The sequence below is a fragment of the Felis catus genome, chromosome B4 (genome assembly GCF_018350175.1).
Source record: "Felis catus isolate Fca126 chromosome B4, F.catus_Fca126_mat1.0, whole genome shotgun sequence".
Taxonomy (NCBI): domain Eukaryota; kingdom Metazoa; phylum Chordata; class Mammalia; order Carnivora; family Felidae; genus Felis; species Felis catus.
This window is the reverse complement of record NC_058374.1, coordinates 66,475,744-66,492,815: the sequence shown is the minus strand read 5'-3', so window position 1 is coordinate 66,492,815 and position 17,072 is coordinate 66,475,744. Positions and strand designations below refer to the sequence as shown.

Here is a 17,072-nt window from a genome sequence, read left to right as displayed (position 1 = left end):
AATGATATTTGAATGATTATTTTTTCTCAGAGAAGCTCAGTAAATTGATAAACAGTAACATATTTTGGTATTTTAAAAATTGATTTGATTTTTGCATCTCAATAACAATGTATAATTTTACAAGCATTTTATATGTTTTGTGTGATGTTTAAAATGAATGATTTTTCAGCTTCAAAGAAACATTTCCCCTGTACTTTCCCTACACTTATAATATTGCCTTAATAGTATGAAAGAGTTATATTTTTGTGGAAATCTAAAATGCTAAAACTAAGGTTTTGGGTTATAAAATTGAAAAACCATCTTTTTTGAGAAGGATTTTGATTTTATGGGTTGTTTTTTACACTGCAGGTTTGGGATTTTTTTCCCCAATAATATTTACCTAACATGCAATAACATTTGTCATTACATTTTTGTAGTTTGAATTCTTTTGGCAGTCATGATTAGATTGGTTTCTATATGGCTTGAAAATTTATCTATGGGTTGCAAAATATGATTTAATATGTATGATTCTATCATTAAATATATCTTATTTTTTCTGTTGTGATTCATATTGTACTGTCAGTATCTGTGGGCAAGTTTAGTGGTAAAATTATGGACTAAGGTTCTATTGCCCAAGTTTAAATCATGGCTTTGCTACTTAATAGCTATGAGACCATAGGCAAGGTTTTTAACCCATATGCAACTCAGTTTCCTTATCTGTAAAATGGGCTAAGAATCACAGCTACTTCACAGGGTTGTTGACAGTACTGAGTTACTACACAAAACAATGGAAGCTTGCTTAATACATAAAACATAAATGTTAGCTGTTATTGTTATTATTAATCTTATTGTATAGTGTTCCTTTTTTGTTTTCCTGAACTGCGTGCAAAGTATTAGCTAAAGGGAAAATATTATTTCATGGATTAAGAATGAAGGGAACAGAAAGATAAAAACCTGTGACTACTGCTACACTTACAAATGAAATTACCCATGTTAATGTTCTAAAACAAGTATATAAAATGTTACATAAAAATAGAATATTTGCTACTTAAAACATTGCTACTGAGCAATATCAAATGATGCTTTGCTCATTGTGAGATTTTTGTGGATACAAATGAGCAACTGTTGGCAATGCTGTTAGGGTGTCTTATTATCACGTTTTTCGTACTTCACTTCTATCTTAGTGGTAAAAATGCCGATGTACTTTTATCCATGTGAAAAACATGGGACAACGAAGAAAATAGTTATTTGCCAGTCATTTCAAAGGTAGAAAAAGACTAAAGAGTGGTTCAAGATTTTTTAGTCAAAAGAGTGTTATCTCTCCTCCTGTCTGAACTACTTATTTTCTGAACTTTCTATTTTTGTTACTAGTTTTCTTTATTTATAAACATTAATTGTATAATTAGAGAATCTCAGTCCCTCACACATGAGTTATATTATGAAAATTAATCATGTGTGTAAAAAATGGTAGTAATTTATTCATTACATAAAATGTAAATATTAAGAAAAGAGTACAATTAATCAAAAAAGTCTCAAGTCATTTAAAAACTGTTGCTAAAATTTGGTGAATCTCATTTCAGAAAACTTTCCATTTTATTACACACAGCAAACTAGGTCACCATCTATATTCAAATATATATTTTAAATCATATATGCTAGTGCATTATGTATATTTATGCTTTGTTTTGATGACTTTTGAATGAGTAAAAATGCTTTTACTCCTAACTTTTTATGTGTAAGTCTCTATTTTTAACTGCAAAGATTTTAGCTTTATTTTTAACATTTATTTGAATATGAAGCTATTTCAAAAATTGTCTGTTGTGGGGCGCCTGGGTGGCGCAGTCGGTTAAGCGTCCGACTTCAGCCAGGTCACGATCTCGCGGTCCGTGAGTTCGAGCCCCACGTCGGGCTCTGGGCTGATGGCTCAGAGCCTGGAGCCTGTTTCCGATTCTGTGTCTCCCTCTCTCTCTGCCCCTCCCCTGTTCATGCTCTGTCTCGCTCTGTCCCAAAAACAAATTAAAAAAAAAAAAAAAGTTGAAAAAAAAATTGTCTGTTGCTTACTGTGTTTGAGCCTCATTTTATAAGATAGGGTAAAACTTAGTTTTAATAGAAGCATTAATAAAGATCCTTAACAACCTATGATTATAAATTCTTATTTTCTTGCTGTCACATTTATTTAGTAACTTAAACTATATTCATAATTAGATAACAATGTCCCCTTGGAATAGCTGCTTTTTTAGTAAAAGGTATATATAATCCTATTTGGTGTATATATATATATATATATAGAGAGAGAGAGAGAGAGAGAGAGAGAGAGAGAGAGAGAGAGAGATCTATAAATATAGATATATGTATTTATGTAGCAATAAATATAGATCAATAAAGTAAGTCACTTTCTTAAGAGCAAAGGTTATCAACATATTTAATTATGGCTGTTTATACTATGACCATAACAGAAGTTCTGATTTAACCATAAACAAAAAGACCAAAAAGTTAATAAATTGTTGGGCATGTTAGTTTGAAGGTAGTCAGGCGGTTGCTCTATCTCTATCTACCTATCCATCCATGTATCTAGATATCATCTATCTAGATATCTATCTGTCTCTACCACCATACCAAAGACTTGATATATATAAGAATATGATATAAGAAGAGAAAGTCCCTTTGTAGATTTTTAATAATGTATTATGAAGGGAGGTGGATTCCTGTTTCTAAACAGGACAGTTGACTTTTGTACAAAATGGGTTTAAATTCCACAGGTCCACTTAAACGTGGACTGTTTTTTCAATGTTTTTATTTTTTTTTTTTTAGAGAGAGAGTGAGTTGTGAGAGTAAGTGGGGGAGGGGCAGAGAGAGGGGACAGAGGATCAGAAGCAGGCTCTGCACTGACAGCAGTGAGCTCCATGTGGGGCTCAAAATCACGAATCATGAGATCATGACCTGAGCCAAAGTCAGATGCTCAACCGATTGAGCCACCCAGGTGCCCCAGATTTTTTTTTTTTTGATATAGTACAGTACTGTAAATGCATTTTCTCTTCCTTATGATTTTTTCAAGTAATGTTTTCTTTTCTCTAGCTTACTTTATTGCAAGAATACAGTATATAATACACATACAAAATATGTGTTTATTGTTTATATTATTGGTAAGGCTTCTGATCAACAGTAGACTATTATTAGTAGTTCAGTTTTGGAGGAGTCAACAGTTACATGCAGGTTTTTGACTGTGTGGTTGGTTAATGCCTCTAACCTCTGAATTATTCAAGGGTCAACTGTATATGTAATTTTGGGGGCAAAATTACATATTTTGGGGAGAGAGAGACATAGTGTGATCTGGGGAGGGGTAGAGAAAAAGGGAGACACAGAATCTGAAGCAGGCTCCAGGCTCTGAGCTGTCAGCACAGAACCCGAAGCGGGGCTTGAACTCAGCAACCGTGAGATCATGACCTGAGCTGAAGTCGGACGCTTAACCGACTGCGCCACCCAGGTGCCTCTCTCCCCATGAATTTTTCTTAACCATTTTTGTGTACTGTCTTTTCTCATTTGATTCCTTCTGTGTTTTTCCTGCCTATTCCTTCCTTATGTCCTTTGCTTTTCTTCCATCTTAGGTATCTCAATGACCCTTTTTTGAATCTTCTCAGTCTGTCTTCCATCTTTCTTTTCATGGCTTTTGCCCCTAAAGTGCTTTTGGGTGAGTCAACTCTGAGAGCATATAACCACAGATCTGTTCTCTTGAGCTTGTGAATTTAGTGGCAGGAGTTTGTTTAGATGGGCGAGGGTACTACCAGAAAGGGGATAGCACTAATGCCATAAATCTTGTAATGAATACTTGATCCTTTTAGATTATGTTTCTATTTGATCTCTTAATAGAAATAGACTTTTCTTGACTGAGAGGAGGAAAATCAACTCAGAGCCTTTTTGAAATGAGAGTATTTTCTTGTGGGGGTTATGTGCAGTATGTCCACTACGGTGATTATTGTCATATTCTCATGTTCATGACTGTTACTGGGGTCCCTGTGTTTGAAACACTTCATTACTAAGGTCTTCCTGAGGATTGGGTTTGGGTATCATTCTGGCCAGGATAATTTCATAGCTCATGAACTTTGCATACATTTATGTTAGGCAAAAACATTTCCAGGACCTAATTGATATATGGAGATTGAGTGGTTCGGTGGAAACAACATTGGAATTTGAATCGGAAAACCACCTTTAAGGCTACATAGATTTGACCTCTTATTGTGTACTCTTTAGATATATAGAGCCCATGGTTTAGATAAAGAAAGAACTATAAGCTGGGTTGTCTCACTATAAATTCATGATGTTTACCTTAAGTGGGGCCCTTAGGCCTCTTCAAGAATCCTACTTTTTAACTTAATCCACCAACTTTCCCTCTCTCCCAGACACTTGAGCACATCTGCTCACTTTCTTCTTTGCTGATGATCATGCTTCCTATTTCATAAGAAAATGGAGGCAGTTGGAGAACTTTCTCATCCCATCACAGCATCTCTGGTACACTCTGCCTTCTTGAATGTTCCTGGAGAATGACTGAGGTCCCAAGGCCAACTTCTGCATTGATGCCCAGGATCCCATCCACTTTCGTCTATTTAAGGACATTGCTGTAGCCTTTCTCCCCTCTCTCTTATGCATCATAAATTGTTTCCCTATCTACTGGGACTTCTCCTTCAGTATACAACCTTGCTGTTTTTTCTTCCATCTTGGAGAGAAAAATTTAAAGTAACGAAAACCACAAACTTTCTAGGGACTAATCTATCCCCTGAAGCTACCCCCAATTTCTCTTTACAATTAAACTCTCCAAACATATTGTTTCCACACTCTGTTTCTGTTTCTCTTTTCTGTCTTCAACCCACCCAACCAGGTTTTTGTTCTCAGCACTATAACAAGCTAATCTTGTTGGGCATACATAGATATTTTTCACTGTTTGATTTGTCATCACAATTTTTATAGAGATTATTTACAAAGCAACTTTAGAATTTATTGAATGTGCAAAAGATCGTCTTTCACAAACTTATTGCAGAATCTCATTGCTTTGTGTGGTAGTGAGCTTATCGTTAAAGTTTTAAAACAAATCTCTTTTTGCTAAATGATATACCAGCCACAGAGAGACTGACAACATTTGTTCTACACAAGAAAGAAAAAGAATTATTACTACTTAAGCCGTATATAATAACTGAATTATAAAAATAACTGAAAACTTTTTTTTTACAGTTTTACAATTTGTCATAAAACAGAAGTTGTCAAAAACACTCTAAATCCTGTATGGCAAGCATTCAAGATCTCAGTCAGAGCATTATGTAATGGTGATTATGACAGGTAAAATAAATGACGATTTTTCTGAGAGTTTTGAATATTTACTATAGATTTTGTATCTGATAATCTAAGCCAAATTTAAAAAAATTAGGGTGCTTCTTTACCTATGTAAATGTGTATTTACCAACAGACGATGTATTCAGAATTTTTGAATAGCTTTTTTTTTTATTCATGATAATTTGGGAAGAGGGATAATTTGACTAAAGTTTGGTTAAACTGATTGATTTTCCAAGGCCAAAAATGTGCAAAATGCTAAAAATACATTAAATTTTAGTTTGTTTTGACATATTATTCAAAAGTCACTGTAGAATTTTCATTGCCTCAATGCTTTAATTTGGCATTATCTTTCTGGAGTGGAATCATAGTAAATCAGACTATGACTACATCTATTATCAACTCTGAGGCGTTCTTGAAAATGCTGTTATTATTATTATTTAACTTACATCCAAGTTAGTTAGCATTTGGTGCAGCAATGATTTCAGGAGTAGATTCCTTGATGCCCCTTACCCATTTAGCCCATCCCCCCTCCCACAGCCCCTCCAGTTCTCCATATTTAAGAGTCTCCTATGGAAAATGCTATTTGGCATCACTGTTCTCATGGATGTTGAATCATAAAAGTTATATAGATGGAGGACAGGGAGATTCTGGTGCTTTATAAGTAACTGGGTGAGGTGACCCTGAAGATCCTCCCACAATATACCTTAAGATTTCTTGACATTAAAGTTTTTTTTCTTTTTCAAATAGAAGTTGATTATGAGGTTTATAATTAAAGCCCTTACCCCCAAAGGAAAAGCAAATAAATAGAAAGTAAAAACCCAATATCTTTGCTATTTTATTTATCTTGTTACTTGAGTATTAGAAAAATGCAAATTTATTCTATTAACTAGTGTAGAAGGAACTATTGATTAGCAGCATGTCGTTAAATTTCCTTGAAAATTGGAGTTGAATGTCATTTTTATTCATTTAACAAGATCATAACTTTATCTAACTGAACTCATTTTGTAATAAAGTGGTTCTTGCAGTGTGGTTCTTGATGAGCAGCGTCAGCATCACCTGGTTTAACTTGGTAGGAATTCAAATTCTTAGGCCCCAACTCAAGCCCACTGAACTGGGAACTCTGGGCATGAAGTCCAACAATTCAAGGTGTGAGAAGCTTTCCATGTGATTGTGATTCATGCTAAAATCGAGAAATCCTGCTCTAACACAATGGTTTTCAAGAGTAGGAAAGTAGTTGCAGACCTTCTCGTTGAGGAGCTATGTCAAATTCCGCATGCTCCTCCCATATACTTTCCCTATGCCTTTGAAGAATCAATAAGATTTGAAAAACCCATTTTAAGGTATAAATCAAAATATAGTAATAAAATCAACAAAATCAACTTCAAACTATTTTATGAAACTTACATTATTTCATCTAAGAAAAGCTGCAACTTATTTTTTAATGCTCAGTCATGTTATTTTAATCTTACTAAGTAACTCTATGTGTATGTTTTCCTCATGGACAGAACAATCAAAGTAGAGGTGTATGACTGGGATCGAGACGGGAGGTAAGACAATCTCTTCTTTTATTCTTGCTGTTGAAATTTGTTTTCTTTAAAAATATATCAATATGACCATATGTTTTAATTTTAATCTTCAGTTTGCAGATTGTGTGATGTTGCCAAATGTTACTGAGGTGCTTACATGGGATTTTAAGCGTTAGTGTGATTTTCCAATTTGGAGAATAAAATAGAGGTCTTCCTCATTTTTAGTAACATTGCAGATTTTCAACTGGGACTTCATTTTTCATTGGAAAACTTACAGATGTCTTATATAGCTGCATAGTAGTGATTCTCAAATGTCTGTGCCTCATAACTTCCCTGAAGATTCCTATAACTTTTTATGCCCTGTCATCCATGGGAACACTTGAGTACCCTGAACCCCCCTAAAAAAGGCACATACCTCACAAACAAAAAACAAAACAAAACTCTAGAATTATGTCTGGTGATTGCCAATGTTCAGAGCTCCAAAATCATGGTTTTCCTCTGCATATCACAGTACATGTTAAATACTAACAGAGAAGTTACACACTACTTTTTTCTCTTTCTTCTTTATTTTTCCACTGTTTCTACTGTTTTAAGTAGGATTGATACTGAGGTGTTTTTAAAAACTATTTTTTTTAACATTTATTCATTTTTGAGAGACAGTGTGTGAGAGTGAGGGAGGGGCAGGGAGAGAGGGAGACACAGAATTTGAAGCAGGCTCCAGGCTCTGAGCTGTCAGCACAGAGCCTGACATGGGGCTCGAACCCACAAACTCAGATCATGTTCTGAGCCAAAATCAGATGTTTAACTGACCCAGCCACCCAGGTGCCCCAATGCTGATGTGGTTTTAAATGATGTTAAGCCAAGGGACCCAGAAATGCTCACATCTCACTTTGCCCTAGGTCATTCCTTTTTTTTAAAATATAATTTATTATCGAATTGGCTTCCGTACAACACCCAGTGCTCATCCTGACAAGTGCCTGCTCATTGCCCATCACCCATTTTCCCCTCTCCCCCACCCCCATCCATTCATTTGCATACATGGTCCAATTGGTGACGTGGAATTTGGCCCAACTAGTATTTTCTCCTTTTTGTGGACTGATAAGGGAGGATGGAGAGAGAGGTGAAGATAATATCCCACACTTCAGCTCTCACCAAATAATTGGTTTCATTCTTCAAGTGGTATCTCAAGCATGACTGTGCTAAAGCATCCTAACACCATTTGAAGTTACTCTTTTTTTAAGTTTATTTATTTATTTTTGAAAGAGAGAGAGCACAAGTGAGGTAGGGGCAGAGAGAGAAGGAGAGAGAGAGAATCCCAAGAAGGCTCTGTACTGTCAGCATAGAGCCCAATGGGGGGGGGGGTGGCTCGAACTCACAAACTGCAAGATCATGACCTGAGCCGAAGTCCAGAGTTGGATGCTTAACTGACTGAGCCACCCAGGCAACCCTAAAGTTACTCTGAAAGATAATCAATTTCTACATGAATTCTGGAGAAATCTCAGTAGAAAACATTATGTTTTCTCATAGAGACATATGCTCGCTCCATTGCTTCATTAAACTTTATTCACTGAGAAAATGAGTTTTGTACCTCAGAATAAATAGAAGAAATAATGCCAATCTGAGTAAAGCAGGACTTTATGCTTTATATCATACCCTGTTTTAAATTTTAATTGAGAAGGCAACAATGGTGGCCTTTCTCTATTAGGAAATTAGGGAAATTTTAATTTGAACACTTTGAAATGAAGTGTATAAATTCAGATTTCATTTGCATCTATGACCTTTAATCTAAAATTTGCAGACATTGTAGATGTTTTATTGTCCTGCTTTGAAAAGTGAGATTTTATGACTCTCCTTCTGTCTTCCAGTCTACTTCTGAGCCACAAAAATTTTGAATAGTTTTGGAGATCAGAATTACCTTGGAATTTAATTATCATTTTTCTTTCTTTTTTGATATTGGAGTTTGGAGCATATGATTTATTGAATATTTTTAATATGCCAGGTATTCTCTCAGCATTTTTCATGTTATTCCTTATTTAATTTTCACAGTAAGAGATAGGTAGTGTATTAATGCTATTTTACAGATAAAAAAAATCAAGGCAAAGAAGTAATGTGCCTAGGTCCCACAAGTAACAAATGGTGGAGCCAGGACTTGAACCCTGGCAGTGTTCTTCGTCCAACAGTTCACTCATAAATAATACACTATATATCTCTAACATTATAATTATAAATCATGGCATATAAATAAAAGCCTTCAACCTGGACATTGGTCTTACTCTATGATTCTTTGGCAATTGATAATGTTGTAATGAAGAAGAATGCAAGTACTATTTAAGAAACGTTTTAACGTAAGTGTGCCATTACCTAACATTTTATATCACTCGGAGAGGTGGATGAAGCTTTCCTAGGTAGCAAGTCTTATGTAATAGGAAGTTAGGAGAGGTAAATGAGTATTTCAGATCTTGAAAGAATCTTGATAGCTATCCAGTTGTATAAACGAGCTGTCTTAGATTATGAGAATAAGAGCTTGGAGAACAAGCGCATGAGGGAGAGTAGAAATAGAAAGATAGGGGGATTATAGAATGTAGTTAAAGGAAGTGAAGGATTTGGGTCATTAGATTAGGGTTTTTTTTTTTGATATACAATGATTTACTTTTGAGACATGAATTTAGATGGAAAGAAAACATTTAGGTATTGAAATTTGATGAACTCATCTTGTCATTGGATCTTCACCTATTGGTGGTAGTGGATCCCATGTTGATTTAATTTTAAATTCCACCTCCATATACCATCATTAACAGCATGTTCAAAAGAACTCTCAGGAGTAAGACTGTCTGACAATAAAAAGGGGATGAAGGTGGCAGGGGAAGGATTGTTAGGGGGAACTTTGAACATTCCTTGGAAATGAATTATATGATTAGCAGAATAATTGCAGGAGTGTATTATAATTTTATAACTGGGGTAATAATTTTTTAACGGGTCAAAATGCTCTTTCTTTAATCCAGAATATAGATCCATATTTTAATCTAAGAAACTTCAGTGCATAATTTTCTATGACCCGGGTATAGTAATTAGCTTTTCAGTGTTAGCAAAATGATGTTTGAGAATGACATATAAAAAGCAAAATTAAAATAATTAAATAATTTTAGATAAGTCTTTCTTCTAAATAAATATGATTGATGAAATTTGAAAGGCACATTAGTCTCTAATAACAATAATGCCTAAAAGCCATAGAATCCAGATACTAGTTTTATAATGTGTAGTAGTCACTGTAGATTGTTCTACAAGTTGATATTCCAGCTTGTGGTTACATATGCTTATGATAACATGGTTATTATACTTTCTACACGCATTTTGTTTATCTGACATAATTTCCCAATGTAGATGTTCTTTCCTGAAATCAGGGTGAACATGATTTGACATTCATTATATTTCATGATACAATGTAATTATCAGCAGAAACTGTTTCCTGTTGTCTTTAGTATTTGTCACGAATGATGTACATGTATCAATTTTTAAATTCTGTATCTAGGTTGAGAACTTTTGTTTCCTCTATTTAGAAAAAAGATTATTTACTCAGTGGATTCCTCTCACCTGTTTTTGACAGCTATATCAGCATTGTCCAGTATAAATATAATGCAAATCACATATGTAATTTAAAATTCTCTAGTAGCAACATTGAAAACTAAAAATAAACCAATGAAAATGATGTAATAATATATTTTATTTAATTCTATATATGCAAAATATTATTTTAATATAGAATCAATATCAATATAATTAGTAATGAGACATTTTACATTTTTTATACTAAGTCTTTGAAATCCGGTATGTTATTGACGCTTGCAGCATACCTCATTCAGACTGACTGTATTCCAAGTGCCCTATTGCAACATCTGGTTGGCAACTGTCATACTGGATAGCACCATGTAAAGTTTAATTAAACCCATATAATATACATCTTAAGTAACTTTATATCAGCTCTTTGTTTTATTTTTAAATCAGTTTTATTTGTCTGTATGTCATTGTTTTGAGTGTCCCCTTACAAAGTGGGGGAAAACTGTTCAGATATCTATATTATTTTGTGTATGAATTTAACCATAGGTAACCCATAAGGTAACCTGATCTGTCAGTTCAGAGAGAATATTTCAGTCAAGAATTTAAGTGAACAATGCTTGAAGGTGTTACTTGCTTACAATCACGTTTTGTTTTACTAGCTAGGGTGCTTCGGATAATTGAGGTGATAATTGTATTCGCAGATTAGGAACTTCACGAAGTGGTGTGATTTGGGGTCAGAAATCTAATGGTATGTTTAACGTAATTCATCAACTTGAGATTAATTCTGTAACAAACATCTCGTGCACCCCGATGCCTACAAAAATGTGGCAATGCTGTTGCGCAAGTAACCAGTTGACATTAAAATGGGTAGCCTGAGCTAATTTGCAACAGAAGAAATATAGTCACTTGTCCTTTTCTATTTAAACACCTTGGCAGTGGTCTGAGTGCAGAGACATTGCTTGACCTTAGTATGAATAATCAGTGTAAATGTACCAATTTTCAACAAGTTAAAACCACTTTACTAAAATCGTCTTCATAATCCCCACCATTTCGTCAAGTGATGTGAAGTAAGAATATTTAAAACCTCATTTTAACAATTGAAAAGCTGAAGTGCTGAGAAACTGACTTGTCTGGGTTACAAAGCAATCAGTGGTAGTATCTTTGAAAAGCTTCAATTGCTTGAAGTAGCTTCAGCTGACTTTGTGGCTCATTTAAAATTCAGGGAGCGTTCACAGAACAGCTCTGCGTTAAAACCTTGTGCCTCTGATGTGGGACTGATTGTAAATGGGCCACCGAGTAGATCGCTATCTCTCGAAGATGACTTCATGAAAAGGCTGAACTAGTGAGCTGCCAGTCATAAAATTTGACTCTTGAAATGTGCTGAACAAGGAGAGTAAAGGTTTTATTAGCACTCTGCATGGTGTCTAATGTAGTCGTTTTAAATAGTGACACTTAGAATAAGTGCAAACTTCATTTATCTGGGAAATACCATGTAAGTGCTATCTATCATTTTCTAGTCTGTTCCCTTTGAAGATAGTTGATAAACACACTTGATGTTTTAGTTCTGCAATTATGCATCATCATGGTGTCAAATAACAGTCATTCTCGGTCCAGTGCCCCACTCAAGAATTTACTTCTAAGTTGTCTAAGGCATTTATAACTCATTTAGGAGAAGCACGCGCAAACCTTTTCTAGTTTTTTCATTTATTTAAAATCTTCTCACTTACTCTAATTAAACTTTCCCTAACAATAGCTGTCTGATTGCTTGCAGTCAACCCTGAATGTCCTAAATGTGTATTCACTTTTCTTTTCTTGTTCCACCACCTCCACTCCTTGGAGACTTTTTAAAAATGTAGATAAATGGAATTTCATAATCTACATGTTGTTTACTGCCATACCGTTTGTTCCTCCACCTCCTACGAATTTAGGTAATGATTTTCCTCACATATAGTTTGTGGGGTTTTGTCCCCTTTTCCCTCCAATCTATAATTCTTACCCTCATTAAAGACTGATTTAATTATGTATATGATGATATCTAAGGTGGTAATCATTTTTGTGTGTCTCTATGTCCTAATAGAAATTCTATTGGGGCGCCTGGGTGGCAGTCGGTTAAGCGTCCGTCTTCAGCCAGGTCACGGTCTCGCGGTCCGTGAGTTCGAGCCCCGCGTCAGGCTCTGGGCTGATGGCTCAGAGCCTGGAGCCTGTTTCCGATTCTGTGTCTCCCTCTCTCTCTGCCCCTCCCCCGTTCATGCTCTGTCTCTCTCTGTCCTAAAAATAAATAAACGTTGAAAAAAAAATTTAAAAAAAAAGAAATTCTATTAACTAATTTTGGAAGAAATTGTTATTGAGCATTTATTATGTGCTAAACAATTTGTCAGGCTAGTGAAAATACACAATTCTAATCTTTATACAAGAATATTTTAATTTTCTTTAATGTGTTTTATATGTCCTTCCATTTCTGTGTTAATTTTCGCCTGTTGGTTTTCTGTTCTGGTCCAATTTAAATTAAAAAAAAATTTTTTTTTAAATGTTCATTTAATTTTGAAGGAGAGACAGAGCATGAGCAGGGGAGGGGCAGAGAGAGAGGGAGACAAAGACTCTGAAGCAGGTTCCAGGCTCTGAGCTGTCAGCACAGAGCCCAACGTGGGGCTCGAACCCACGAACGCTGAGATCATGACCTGAGCCTAAGTCAGATGCCCCTCAGCCCAAGTTAAATAGTCTCAAATTGTCTGAAAGCTTTTCCTATACATCTAAATTAATTTAATCCCTCTCTTTTGTGTATTGTGTTTACCATTTAGGAATGCTAATTAGCATATCTAGCATATTATGATTTATGCTGAAATTTTGTTTCTGCTTTAGCTGTCATATTAAATTGTAAACTCCCTGAGGTTAAGGACTGTATTTTGTCTTACTGTTTCCCACAATGTAAGTTACAGTGTCTTTAATGGAGTAGCTTCTTGTGTTATTTCAATGTTACAGAAGAGAGTATTTGAAATAACTCTGTTGTCTTTCTGATAAACACACAATCCTCTATCAGTGATGGTTATTTATCTTCTCATTTCTGCCCTTTACTTGAAATTATGAAATTATCTTGAATGATGTTAGCGATTATATCTCTTTAGTTGAAACTTCAGGCAGTAATTAATTCAGCTGTCATTTTCTCACTTTTTAAAACTATTTGTAGACACCTTCGATTTTTTTTTTATTTAACAAAGAAACTGAGTCTATTTAATTATGTCCAATGTGAATTAATCATCAACTTCACCGCTAAATCTGCCTTTCCTCTTGTAGGTTTTATTTTGTGAGATTACCAGGGGTGATATTCAAAATGTTTATCAACCATCAAAATAGATGACAGCTGTGCAATTAAAATAGGTCCCTGGAAACCCTCTTCTTTGCCAGGGTCAACTGTTTAATTGTTGGATTATAGGGTGACCTGGGGAGCCCTAGGGAAGGTCCTTGGAAACTGGAGTAGTAGGAAAGGCTCATAAGAGATTGAATTGTGAAGAGTAGACAAAGAGGTTTAGAGTAGACTCACTCTGAACAGTGGGTAAGTAGACAAATGTTTTTATATTTTTACATTTACTTGGACTCTACTGGATTTCACTCTCGAGTGTCATCTCCAGACATTATCATAATCCCAGGCTTGCAGACTTGAAACATGATACTGACTCCTCCCTTGCTCTCAGCTACCACTTCCAGTCATTTGCCAAGTCCAGCATATCTAAGAAATAAGTAATGAAATCATGCCATTATTGTAATTAATGTGAATTCATGATTTTCCTATAGTTCTATAATTTTTTAGTTTCCACAAGGTTAAAAGGTGAAATAAATGTGGATATTTATGAAAAGAGTGTAAATATTTGTTACAAGGCTAAAATTGGTATTTATTTTGTCAACAGTATCATAATTCAGCATTGTGATGGGAATAATTTGTTTTTAAGTCTATGGATACTGAAAAAATAGTAAAGAGAGCAACAGTACAGTAGAAAAAGTTTTTACAGTGCAGTTTAGGGAAAGAGAAAAGGAATTGGAACAAAAGAAATCCTGAATCACAGTAGTGGAGAAACAGAATTTTTAGTCATAGGATTTATATAGTTCTAGAAAAAGAACGGGAATTTGTAGAGAACTGTTGAGAATAGCACAGAACATTCTGGCAACTCTGGAAAGAGGGAAAATGGGTGGAGCTGAGGTTTTATAAATGTGTGTCAGAAAAGATGTGGGTTACAAGTCTGTGTTTTCAAAACAAGTGATTTTGTATCTCAATGCCACCACTGCTGAATTAGGATTAACTCATTGACATTGTTGGGAAGGAAAAATGTTCCTTTATCCTTCAAGAATCTTTCAGCTGGTCTAAGATTTAAATTGGCATAAGACAGATTAACAAGAGAAAATCAAACTTAATTACATATATATGGGAGTGCCATAAAGACTATAAGGGCCAGAGGCAGCTAGGCAATTGAGGCTTATATGCCATTCAGAGTTAAGGAGAAATGGGTAGAGGTCTGGGACTTCAAAGGGAAAGAAGATTTATTCACAGGAAGATAAAAACAGAATAAGTGGTAAGAAATGTTTGTTGGGCCCTACAGAAATAATTGGGACACAGGAGGAATTTTAACAAACAGACTTTGATAGGTCTGTTCACCATAGGAGTTTTATAGGGGGTTTACCTCCCTGCTTACTATACCTAGTTCATAGTATAGTAATCTGTGGTGATAGTTCCCTTCCTGGAGTTGGTCCTCTATCTAAATTCTGTTAGGCAATTAGGTGGAAGATCAAAGGTTCTTCCAAGCCTTCTGTTTCTTAAAAATAATCAGCATAAAATAATCCACATGCAAAAGAGGCACATTTTGGGGGAGGTTGGCTGGCTCAGAGGAGCATATGACTCTTGATCTTGGGGTTGTAAATTTGAGCCCATGTTGGGTGTAGAGAGTACTTACATGGATAAAACTTTAAAGAGACACATTTTGGAGTGGTAAATGTCGCTCCCCTACATCACAGGAAAAGAACTCAAATTACCTGAAAATGTTACTTTTTAATTTGGCTTATCAACATGATTTAGTAGTAAGATCTATAACTCTCAGGACCCAATATTCTACAATAAGTCAGGTTCAGACCTGCTGGGAAAGCAGCCTGTGTTTTCAAGGCCAGTCAAGTTTTAATTTAGAATGAGAATAGGAAGAATGACAAATTGGAAAATAACCAATTGAGCATTTTACATGATTTGAAATAATTTATGTGTAAGATTTAAGTTTAATTAAGAATTAATTAAAACTCATACCATTGACCAAAAAATAGCCACATAAATGAAAAGAATAAAACACAAAGAAAAGAAAATAGAAGACTACAAAATAATCTCTGAATTTGGAAGGTCTTTCCAAACATAATAAGAGATGGAGCTAAAGGGTCCTATTTTAAAATAAGCTTTTTAACATTTTATTTTATTTATTTTTTGAGAGACAGAGAGAGACAGAGTGTGAGCAGGGGAGAGGCAGAGAGAGAGAGGAAGACACAGAATCCAAAGCAGGCTCCAGGCTCTGATGTGTCAGCACAGAGCAGGAGGTGTAAAATAAACTTTAATTCAACGTTAATGTAGTATAGAAAAGTGCACACATCATAAATATACAGCTCAATGAATTTTTACAAATTTGAATACAGCATTCAATACAGTATATTCAGCACCCACATCAAGAAACAGCTTTACCACTGGGGCTCCTGGGTGGCTCAGTCGGTTAAGTGACTTCCGCTCAGGTCATGATCTCGCCGTCCTTGAGTTCGAACCCCACATCGGGCTCTGTGTTGACAGCTCAGAGCCTGCTTTAGATTCTGTGTCTCCCTCCCTCACTCACACTCTGTCTCTAAAAAAGTAATGAATGTTAAAAAAAAAAATTAAAGAAAGAAAGAAACAGCTTTACCAGCACTGCAGAAGCCTTCCTCTTCCCTCTTCCATTCATTATTTCCCCTCCTAGTTAACCACCTTCCTGATTTTGTTAACATACTTCAGTGTTGCCTGTTTCTGAATTATACAAATGGAATTAAGTAGTAGGTACTCTTTTGTGTCTGGCTTCCCTCAACATTAAGTTTGTGAGATTTGTTTATATTACATGTGATTTATCTTAATTTTTTCATTCATTAAATTAATATGTATTGCACGCTTATTAGTTGAAGAGACAAAACCATCTAAATCCTATGCAAATTCAATCAGTATTTTCCAAATGTAGAATTCTAGATCCTATTTTAATATTGAGCAATAACAAAAAGGAAACCTTTAATTGCACTTTATTCTCCATGAAAATTAAGGTGCCACCTGCTTTACCTCAGAAGGTTGTGATTCAGGTTCCTGTTAGCATCTCCATGGGTTCTTAGTTTTTGTCCTTAAAATTAAAACCTTTCTGTTTCTATTATATTTAAAACATTCAGGAATAATTTCTTATATAGATGCTTTTAGCCAAAGAACAGTCTCCTAATGAAAGGAAGCAGAGTTTTAAATACCATTTCAATTGATGGACACTTGTATAGACAAGATATTCAGTCATTCAACTCTGAAGCAACACAACATTGTTTCTTTTTGTCATTTTTATTATCATCTCATGCCATCCTTCAGACTATTTTGCAATTTGTAATTTTAGTCTGCAAAAATACAGCCTATTTATATTATAACATGCATGAAAAATGTGTTGAATTTTCCAA

General features: G+C 34.9%; 1 protein-coding gene across 2 annotated transcripts in view; it reads left to right on the top strand.

Annotated features, from left to right (window-relative positions):
• Positions 1–17,072, top strand: part of CPNE8 (copine 8) — a 230,009-nt gene that overhangs the window by 116,567 nt on the left and 96,370 nt on the right. For both annotated transcript variants that reach the window (XM_003988551.6, XM_019834813.2), the window contains exons 9-10: positions 5,203–5,307; positions 6,807–6,848. In XM_003988551.6, the coding sequence (XP_003988600.1) occupies positions 5,203–5,307; positions 6,807–6,848 (147 nt within the window). The remainder of the gene's footprint in view (positions 1–5,202; positions 5,308–6,806; positions 6,849–17,072) is intronic.